The 11,347-nt window shown below is 43.7% G+C and overlaps 1 protein-coding gene across 2 annotated transcripts in view; it reads left to right on the forward strand.

Annotated features, from left to right (window-relative positions):
- The first annotated feature begins 2,109 nt into the window (after positions 1–2,109).
- LOC108791252 (transducin-like enhancer protein 1) overlaps positions 2,110–11,347 on the forward strand; it is a 50,022-nt gene continuing 40,784 nt past the window's right edge. For both annotated transcript variants that reach the window (XM_018561684.1, XM_018561685.1), the window contains exons 1-2: positions 2,110–2,277; positions 10,631–10,704. In XM_018561684.1, the coding sequence (XP_018417186.1) occupies positions 10,681–10,704 (24 nt within the window). In that variant the 5' untranslated portion in view covers positions 2,110–2,277; positions 10,631–10,680. The remainder of the gene's footprint in view (positions 2,278–10,630; positions 10,705–11,347) is intronic.

Consider the following 11,347-nt stretch of genomic DNA (forward strand, 5'->3'; position numbering starts at 1 on the left):
TAGGGGGAGTGCAATAAAAAGAAAAGCCTCCTCTTCTCCTGTTAGCAATCTCCAGAGGAGAGCTGGACTTGTCAGGTTTGGATAAAGGCGATGGAGAATAATCATCATCAGAACTATAGGACCAACGTAGTACCACCGCATTACCTTCTCCTCCTCGTCTATTGTACATTTTGGGGGGGTCTCCAAACATCTCCAAAATATAAAAACATATCCCATAGTTCTACAACACTGGAAAGAATAGCACTGGAAAAACGAAATAAGGGTGTTATATATTGGTGAAGTCATAGGACCTTCTATAAAACAGTAATGAATATATTCCATTATAAATATCAACCCAATCAGTCTGCCCTCATGTACTCATGTACGCCTCAAGTCACACACACACACACACACACACACACACACACACATATTTTTTTTTTCTACATGTGATAGTATATTTATTTTCTAATTGTTCTATCTAAATATTTATGGAAGGAAAGAAGAAAACATGAATGCAGCCCCATGCCCCCTGAACGTCTTGTCTTCCATCTATTTACCTCCCTGCAGTGTGTGAGTAGATTGTAAGCTCTTATGAGTAGGGCCCTCCTAATCCTCTTGTATTATAACTGCACTGTCTCTCTTTATATTGTAAAGTGCTGGCCAAACTGTTGGCACTATATAAGTCATGAATAATAATTAGAAATATTATGACTTATATTAGCAGGCTATTAATAAAGTTTTCAGGACGATACAACATTTATCCTACATTGACACTGAGCAGGGCAGATTTTTTCCATGCATTTCACTTGTATGTGCATATATGATCGTTTACAAGCCTTTTTGCACATGTGTTAAGCTTCATGCGTTTTTGTTTTGGCCAATAGAAGGCAGTTCTAGAGGAGAGCAGTTCTTCATAAAGTGTTGTGCGTTTACCGGCGCACCCATTCAAGGGCCAAAAAAACCTGCTTACACTAAAAAGAAAGCTCATGTACTTTTTGTGCGTAGGGCATAGACCAGGGGTAGGCAATTTCAGCTGTTGTGGAACTACAAGCCTCATGTGGCATTGCAAGACTCTAACAGCCACGGGCATGACTCCCAGGGGTAGAGGTGGTATGGGATTTGCAGTTACAGCACAGCTGGAGGGCCAGAGTTGCCCGTCCCTGGCGTCGAGTGCAGGGTGACGGATTGTACAAGTGTCAACAGGGATTGTCATGTGTATGGTAAAGCAGATGTAAACCTTAACTTAATAACATTTTTAGAAGGGAATTTATCAAAACTAGAGCAGACAGAATCTGGAGCAGCTGTGATGGCAACCAATCAGCTTCTCTCTTTCATTTTCAAAGCTTAACTGAACAAACTGAAGAAAGAAGCTGATTTGTTATTATGAGCAACTGCTCCAGATTCTTCTGCTCCAGGTTTGATAAATCCCAACTTAGTTTTCTAAAGCACTGTGAATCATAAACTGATTTTTTTTTGTTAAACTTGGTGGCATCTCAGTGTTGCTGATCTCTTGCTTTCTCTTTGCTACCTCTTGCTGACCTCACTGTGATGGCTGTGTGGCATTTCTCAGGGAGGGGTGAACTTCCTAATTATCAGTACAGTGGACCATGCCAGCAAGAAGTGTTTTTAAAGGTCACTTTGGAAGCACATATGATGTGGTGACAACCTCTGGCACAATTTGGAGACAGGGGCACCTGCAATAGGAAATGCCTGCACAATGAACTTCATGGCAGGATCACTAGGTATTATTTTAAAGAAATAAATATTAGAAATGACAGTTTCATATTAAAACCCATGTGAAATGTAATGATTGGGTTTATATCTACTGTGGGTTGCCAAATGTATGTTTTAATGTGCCAATAAGTAAATCCATGTTAATCACAATGATGACATAATTGGCCCTCTTGCTGTTAATCTACCGTATGCCTTTCCCAGAGGTATTTTGCGGTCCTGTTCATCTATTCCTGGGAGGTGAGCCCCCCCAAGGAAAAGGCAGAAGAGAATGAGGGGGGTTAAAGCTTGCTGCCACACTCTACGTTCCAGGTCTTCAGGGGTTAAGAGAATCTAACATCAGTTTGATTGGCAGCACAGCGACATGCAGCCAATGAGGGAGAAACAAGCGCAGCCCACGTGGAGCTTAGCGGAGTGTGATTGGTCGTATGTAGCTGGGGCAGCCTGCAGGAGCCCGGACCCACGTGGAGCTGGCGGCCGCTGATTGAGCCGGAGGGAGGGGCTGCACCGAGCACCGGGAGACTGGGCCCGACTGGACACCGGCTCCTCCTACCTCGGGGCCCGGTGAGAAGGGGAGATCCGGGGGGAAAGGTTGGGGAAAATGGCTGGACTGGATATGCAGGGAAAGAGAGGCCTGCGGTGGGCGAGGGAAGAGATCTGCTGGAGAGCAGGACGCAGGGGAGGGGGCGGTGGGGGAGAGGTAATTTGGGGAGAGCTGAGAGTCCCCGTGTTTGTGGTGTACAGCTATTGGGAGCAGAGCCCATTAAAGAGAGGTTACAGGAGTGAGCTGGGGGTGCAGGAGAGAGAGGGAGGCATGGGGGTGATCAGAGTAAACACAGGAGGAGGAGGAGGTGGTGTGGAGGAGGGGGGACACTGTGTGTGGCTGTGAGTAGGAGAGGCCGACAATTGCCTGGACTACCTGGATGGATGAGATGGGAAAGGCGATCGAATGTGGAAGGTGAATCCTGGGCGTAATGGGGGGCTGAGGAGACAGATCAGTGCAGGGCTGGAAAACATGAAAGGCTTTTACAGCACAACAGAAGGGTCTAGCTTGGGGAGTTACATGTACAGGGATGGGGGGGTGCAAACCTTATGGCAGACTGAATGAGTAGATCTGATCATGGTGTATATCCCACCCTGCAGAGAGAATTGATGTGCATTCTGAACATCATCTAGTAGAATTCTCATTCATGTGCTTTCATTATTTACATCCACTGTACTGCTTTGTGTTGTTGTGGTATTGGCTACAGCAGGGCTGGCCAAATCCAGGTCGCCAGTGCTCCTGAAAAATTTCACCCGTCGCCTAACTTTTAAGGGTTTCTCTATTTGTCGCCAGTGGAGCTGGCTCCTAGATTGGACAGACTGGCTCCTGAATTCTATATTCGTTTGTCCACCCCCTTAACCTACATGCCTGAATACATTTGTGTGCAGGTTTGTAGTGCTCTTTAAATAACAGGATAATGTTAGTAGCTTGGTCACTTTCATCAGTAAAGTCTATGTCCTGGTTAATAGTAGGGACACTTTGTGGCAGCGTTTTAAAGCAAGTGTGGGCAAATTCCAGACCTGAAGCTGTTGTGGAACTACAGGTCCCACGAGGCACTGGAAAATTCTCACAGCCACAGGTATGACTCCCAGAGGCAGATGCATCATGGTATGTGTAGTTTGACCACAGCTGGAATTTGCCCACCCCTGCTTTAAATTGTATGTCCAGCTAAAACATTGTGCGGGGGATGGTTAGGCCTCATTCACACTGGCAGTATGAGACCTGTGTCCACAGCACATTTCTAAACCTATATATGCACGTTATTGTTTTTCAATGCTATCATTCAGACTTTGTGTTTAGCTGCTTTTAAAGAAAATAGAATTCTGTTTGTCCAGGAGCCGATTAGAACTCTGTGTGGGGGGCTAAACGTAATCTGGGAAGCATAAAAGTTGTTTATACTTCCCAGATAACTTTTATGTTTAGAAAAGCGAAACCCAGGCGTGCCAGTGTGAATGAGGCGTTGGAACCCTTGTTGTATTTTACTGTAATCTGGGGCCTAGATAGAATTCTAGTCATCTAAGCTGGCCATGTAAAGATCTTTTGTTCAGCCTAGCAGGTTGAAGGACAGAAATCACTCGATTTGAATCTCCCCTGCCGGCTATTGTGTCTTGCGATGGAGGAAAAAACTGAAACTGCTGGACCCCATGTCTGTCTGTGGAGGAATCAGATGTAAATGGGCATGTGCCCGTTTACATTGGATTACCTCTGGTCCGGCATGATTGCGTCTGTTTGCTTTTCTGGACCAGGCCGGAGGTGGGGCTACCCAGGCGTAAACGAACGCTTGTCCATGTACACACAGCTGCCCATATACTTGCATAGGTCCAGTTTAAAAACTGACAGGCGCCCCCGATCGGACTGCTCATGTGAAAGGGGCCTAAGAGCCCATTCACACTGGATCCATTGCTTTGCGATAAGTTTTCAATGGATGCTAACGGAAGGGAACTAACCAAAGAATGGGACTCGTTTCCACCACTCTGTTCTGTTGCGTTGTTGCGGTAACAAACAAAAAAACTACAACTAGTAAAAAAGTACAATGTAATGCAACAGATGCGGTGTGAACTAGCCCCACTTGCACCCATTCCCTTGAAAAACGGATGGGACCGAAACCCGACGGTACAACTGCAAGTCAACGGACCCTCAGTGCTTTGACAAAAGTGATTCTAATGATTGACTTTGGTCGAGGAGACAGGGCCACCTATGAATTGGATGTTGGCCGATTCAGCAGGAATTCAGTTCGTGTGTACTCTCCTTAAAGTGACTCAAAACTCAGGAGTTAAATCTTAAAATTGCATTCAAGTACCTGAAGTATTATCAAAAATGTATCTTATTTGTGTATCACTCAGCTGTAGATCCTCAAATCATCTCTGAATTGGTGCTGACACTGTCCTTCCTTCTGGACTCCCTTCACCACTCCAAGCTCGCTCCTGCGATGGACTACAATCTCATGTTTGGATTTCTAATTTGTATTGAGATTGTAGTCCACCACAGGAGTGAGCTTGGAGCTGTGGCTACTTTACATCACACACAGGGACCATGGGGAACCAAAGTAGTCCCCCTCCAGAAGGAAGGACAGTGTCAGCACCAATTCAGAGATGATTTGAGGATCTACACAAATAGGGTACATTTTTGTTACTAGGTAAGGCATTTGAAAGTATTTTTAAGGTTTGACTCCTGAGTTTAGTGTCACTTTAAGGCCTTGTTCACAATGTCCATTGAGCTGCATTTTTGCACACCATCTCGCATGGTGTGAACAAGGCCCTAGTGAGGGGAAATCTCTAATGGAACCCCAGATAGCAGGAACGTAATTCTTTACCACACTGTCCAAATATGAAAAAAAGTTCTTAGTGGATATACGGGTTCAGTATTTAATCTATTTACTTTTGTAACACTTCAGCACAGCACTTATGTTCTCTGTGCCATCGGTTTCCTCCGTTGGGATCTGTCAGCACCTCTCCCTCCTTGTCTCTTCTGGCAAACCTTCAAACTCAGGATAGGCTGTCATGTTTCTGTGGCTGCCTTCAAGGCATAGGCAACCCTCAGCCTTTCCACACCTCTCTGTGTACCTACACACCCTGCTCCTCCTTGCATCCCTCTCTTGTTAGAGTTCTGCCGCTGTAATTTAACAAGTTGTCTGCTGTATGACCTTTAGAATTTTAGTAGAATGGATCATTCTGATATACCCTGGTGCCGTAATTGTACGTTGGCTTTCATCGGAGCCCAATAGTGCTCATTCCTGTGTAATCAAGTCAGTTTAGTGAATTTGGTTTACTCTTTAATCAAGTGTTCCGCTTTTTTTTTTTTCTTTCACTTCCTTTTATAATCTTGTAGACCAGGGGCGCCCACTATTTTCCATCTGGAGATCTACTTTTCAAATGACGAGCTCATTGAGATCTACCAACGAAAAAACACCTGCATTCAGGGGCGGAAGGGGGCGTAGGCTGCGCAGGCAGGCCCCTCGCCCACAGTGCGATCGCCTGCATTAGTGCCTGTGTTCCAGTCCAGTGCGATCCGCAAAAATGCTGCGAGCACTATTTTTGCAGATCGCACTGGACCGGAATGCAGGCACTAATGTGCCTGCGTTCCGAGTGCGGGCGATCGCACTGTGGGTGATGCCATTGACTTCAATACAGCTCCACACCCCCTCCCGCACCGGAACGCAGGGAGTCGGCCTGCTTACATTCCAGTGCATTCCAGTACATTACAGGTCCCGGCGTCCTGTCCTCCCGTGGTGCTCGTGTGGCCGACGTTGCACATGGGGTGTCCTGCACCTTTCCATCTGCAGCGTCTGACACATTCAGCCGCACGAGCACCACGGGAGCATAGCCGTAGACAGCTCCTTTTGCACCTGAGGCAAGGAAAAAAAACAAAGTTTTTTTAAATTTATTTTTTACTATTTTTTATTTTATTTTCATTATTTTCATAATTTTTTTTTTTACTCTTGGGGGGGCTTCGGGGAAATATTAGGGGTCTAAAATGCCCCCTGATATTTCCCTTTTTAAAATAGAAAAAGAAATTGAGGACACAAAGTCCTCAATCTCTTTTTCTGCAGTCTCTATTCTAAATGAATGGAAAGCACAGAAGCTTCCCATTCATTAAGAAAATATTTTACTATCGAGCTGTTTCTGAATGGGGAGGAGCCTCTGTACAGAGTGCTTCTCCCCATTGAGAAACTTATGAATGAACAGGAGGTGATGTAAATCGCTACGCGATCGACTGGTAGATCGCGATCGACCTTGTGGGCACCCCTGTTGTAGACCTTAAGGTATTTTCTGTTTGTGTACCGCGGAAGTCTATTGTCTAAAAGTGACTTATTTGGTAGACATCATGGGTATTGCCATGAGTAGATTTTCCAAATTGGCAAGCATGTTATTGTTTTGCTCATGTGATCTGTGTGTGTGTCCTATTTATGAAGATTGGTTAAAGTGACACTAAACTCCGTATATAAAAAAAAATTAATTCAAGTATGTTAACTATTAGAGGAGAATTAAGGGGGTCAGTGTTTTTCCCCATTCTCTTAAGGGTCACGGGAGGACATAAACTAGTGTCCTCCCGTAACCCAAAGCTCAGTATATCACAAGCTACAGCTCACGGTATACTGGGCCCGCCGCAGCCGGGACAGATCCCGACATTACTGTCGACATCCACCCAGCTGCGTAAGTGACTGCTGGCTCTGCCTATCTAGAGTCAGCTGTACCCGCCCCCTCCCCCGTCCGTTCCGCCATTCAGCGCTAGAGGATCGGACAGGGGAGGGGGGAATCCCTGCAGGGAGCCGTGACTGATGGTCACAGCTCTCTGCGGGGAGATGATCTAGAAGTGAGCGAGTGGCGGTATGTGTTTGCTCACTTCTCGATCTATTGAGCCGACGTGTGACAGTTTCATTGTCGCACGTCAGCTCTAACTATGAGGAGGAGTGAAAATCACTTGCCTCATAGTTCTGTTTTAACAAAAATGTATCTTATTTGTGTGTAACTCAGCTGTAGATCCTCAAATTATCTCTGAATTGGTGCTCACACTGTCCTTCCTTCTGGAGGGTGGCTACTTTTTGTTTCCCCATGGTCCCTGTGTGTGTTGTAAAGTAGTCACCGCACAAAAGCTCACTCCTGTGATGGACTACAATCTCAATACAAATTAGTAAACTAAATGTGAGTTTGTAGTCCATCACAGGAGTGAGCTTGGAGCCGTGACTACTTTACAACACACACAGGGGCCATGGTGAACAAAAGTAGCCCCCCATGGTTATTTTTGTTAATAGTTGAGGTACATGAATGTATTTTTATGTTTTAACTCCTGAGTTTAGTGTCATTTTTAAGAATTGCTGTAAAATAGCTGTTGGAAGTTTGACTTGCGATAATACAATGTGAGAATGTGAAAAAAAAAAAAAAATAACAAGCAATTAGCTTAATTCAGCAAAATTTGATCCCTTGAGTTCCATCTTGTGCTTTTTTTGCATTCAGATAATGGATTATACCTTGTTTAGCATTGCACAGATTCTTTGTGGGAAGTCCTTGTCCACTAGTTCTCCCTGTTTACAAAATAGACTTTTGCTAGCATGTTTCATCTTGAAGTGCAATGTAAATAAGCGAGGAAACTGTCCTTGGACTGTTCAAATTATTTATATAATACAAAGTTGACTTATCAGCTTCTTGCTTCTTCTACAGAGGTCGTGCGACATGTGTAAAATAAAAAAAGAACACCAACAGCTTGCATGAAGGCCTGCAGTGCGTGTATGCGCTTCTCCCTTACCCAGTCCCCTACCCATGTGGCAAGCTTATGGAAGGTTAACTCATGTTTTGCATTGCACCTTATTAGAAAATCCTCCTCCTCTATAGTTTTTGATGTAGCATACATTTTTTTTTCTTTTTATTAAATATGTTCCCTTTTTTTTTTTTTTCCTCCTGTATTTTGATATTGATTACATACCCAAATATTCTGCCTGTCCCTCTCAAAGCAACTTGACTGTTATGCTCATGTGATCTGTGTGTGTGTCCTATTTATGAAGATTGGTTAAAGTGACACTAAACTCCGTATATAAAAAAAAATTAATTCAAGTATGTTAACTATTAGAGGAGAATTAAGGGGGTCAGTGTTTTTCCCCATTCTCTTAAGGGTCACGGGAGGACATAAACTAGTGTCCTCCCGTAACCCAAAGCTCAGTATATCACAAGCTACAGCTCACGGTATACTGGGCCCGCCGCAGCCGGGACAGATCCCGACATTACTGTCGACATCCACCCAGCTGCGTAAGTGACTGCTGGCTCTGCCTATCTAGAGTCAGCTGTACCCGCCCCCTCCCCCGTCCGTTCCGCCATTCAGCGCTAGAGGATCGGACAGGGGAGGGGGGAATCCCTGCAGGGAGCCGTGACTGATGGTCACAGCTCTCTGCGGGGAGATGATCTAGAAGTGAGCGAGTGGCGGTATGTGTTTGCTCACTTCTCGATCTATTGAGCCGACGTGTGACAGTTTCATTGTCGCACGTCAGCTCTAACTATGAGGAGGAGTGAAAATCACTTGCCTCATAGTTCTGTTTTAACAAAAATGTATCTTATTTGTGTGTAACTCAGCTGTAGATCCTCAAATTATCTCTGAATTGGTGCTCACACTGTCCTTCCTTCTGGAGGGTGGCTACTTTTTGTTTCCCCATGGTCCCTGTGTGTGTTGTAAAGTAGTCACCGCACAAAAGCTCACTCCTGTGATGGACTACAATCTCAATACAAATTAGTAAACTAAATGTGAGTTTGTAGTCCATCACAGGAGTGAGCTTGGAGCCGTGACTACTTTACAACACACACAGGGGCCATGGTGAACAAAAGTAGCCCCCCATGGTTATTTTTGTTAATAGTTGAGGTACATGAATGTATTTTTATGTTTTAACTCCTGAGTTTAGTGTCATTTTTAAGAATTGCTGTAAAATAGCTGTTGGAAGTTTGACTTGCGATAATACAATGTGAGAATGTGAAAAAAAAAAAAAATAACAAGCAATTAGTTTATTGCAGAAAAATTTGATCATGTGCTTTTTTTGCATTCAGATAATGGATTATACCTTGTTTAGCATTGCACAGATTCTTTGTGGGAAGTCCTTGTCCACTAGTTCTCCCTGTTTACAAAATAGACTTTTGCTAGCATGTTTCATCTTGAAGTGCAATGTAAATAAGCGAGGAAACTGTCCTTGGACTGTTCAAATTATTTATATAATACAAAGTTGACTTATCAGCTTCTTGCTTCTTCTACAGAGGTCGTGCGACATGTGTAAAATAAAAAAAGAACACCAACAGCTTGCATGAAGGCCTGCAGTGCGTGTATGCGCTTCTCCCTTACCCAGTCCCCTACCCATGTGGCAAGCTTATGGAAGGTTAACTCATGTTTTGCATTGCACCTTATTAGAAAATCCTCCTCCTCTATAGTTTTTGATGTAGCATACATTTTTTTTTCTTTTTATTAAATATGTTCCCTTTTTTTTTTTTTTCCTCCTGTATTTTGATATTGATTACATACCCAAATATTCTGCCTGTCCCTCTCAAAGCAACTTGACTGTTGCCTCCACTAAAAAAAAAAACCACAAGATTTGGCTGTCTAGCAACACGCCAGGCTAGAAGCTCATATATTCAATCCTGCCAGTTTGCATTGCTTTTCAACAGAGGAGAGGGAGGAATTCTTCCCTTCCACAGTCTACAGCTTCTAGTGGGAGATTAATTGCTCCTCTCTGGATTCAACAGAAAAGCAGTGTGCCCTGTCGGCTGGAACTATGTGTTTGGACTTCTCTCTCCTCTCTCCTCCCTCTCCCTCTCCCTCTCCCTCTCCCTCTCCCCATAAACATAGTGGTCTAGAATGCAGGGTTGAGGGTGGCCCTACTATTAAGGGAAGATGCTGTAGGATGCTAGTTTGCAGCTGACTATACTTTGTTGCTTCCATTTACTTCCTTTCTTGGTCTTTATGCTTCCCAGGTTGTCTCGCTTTGCGTTGTAAAAGCTGCATGACACAAAGGCATTCAGTGGGAAAGTCTATATGGAATAATTATGGGGTATAAAGAAATAGGCGGTAGATTAAATGATGAAATTGTTGCTAGAGAGCCCATTATAGCCAAGTAGGAGCAAGTACGCAATGGAGAGCCAGAAGGTCTTGCTCATGAGTGAGATGAAAGTGTACGGGCAGTTATAGGCTCAGAGACAATGATACACCTCAAGCTGAGAACATAGGCAAAAAAAGTACATAGAGCTGGCTTGTACATACGCACACACATGACAAATAAAGCTACAGGTATTCTTTATATAGTCATCCAAAGAACAGCAGATTATGTATAGATTTTCTGTGACATTAGCCAAAGTCTTATGTCGGGGTGACTGGTTGTTTTGAAACTGTTCATGTTTTCTCTTCCAGGACAGGTCCGCAATAGAAATTGAGACAAGTCACCCTACCTCCGTTTAAAGATGTTTCCGCAAAATAGACCCCCAGTAAGTACATATGTTAAATGTTGGTGCTTCAGCTTCTGTATGCAAGAATGCTATTACCTTTGCTTGAAAGCTAACAAAGAACAGCTGCCTGCCCTCGGGTTTTTTTATACCCTTCAATTATTTCAAGATAAAGAATGTTTTAGATCTTCTGAACCAATAATCTGCTGGGATGATTTTCATGGCCCAGCAATATTCTACTGGATGCCAAATCCCATCAGTGGAAGATGCAGCAATGTGATGCCTGCAGGAGTTCATGTATGTTCATTTCAGATGATCACTTCTGCAATCTTCCAGAACCTTCTATTATGATCAAGTTTGGTAATTGTTGTGGATGGCCATATCTGTTGCAGATGTGGACACTTGTAGCTGAGAAGTGTGTGTGTGTGTGTGTGTGTGTGTGTGATGTGAAATCTATGGTTGAGAAACTGATGTTCCAGAGTCCTAATCACTAAAATGAACAAACGCTATCTTAAATATTTATATTAAAGAGATCATTCAAGCTATAACTTTCACATGCAACAGTTTGTAAATTAAATACAATAACATTTCCAGCTATGGTTCCTTAATGATACTGTCAGATGATGCTAGTTACCTAATGCGATAGGAAGTTTAAAAGCATTGCCCTAACACTCTATGGTGTGTG

This window comes from Nanorana parkeri, unplaced genomic scaffold, assembly GCF_000935625.1.
Source record: "Nanorana parkeri isolate BGI_ZX_2015 unplaced genomic scaffold, ASM93562v1 scaffold537, whole genome shotgun sequence".
Classification (NCBI taxonomy): domain Eukaryota; kingdom Metazoa; phylum Chordata; class Amphibia; order Anura; family Dicroglossidae; genus Nanorana; species Nanorana parkeri.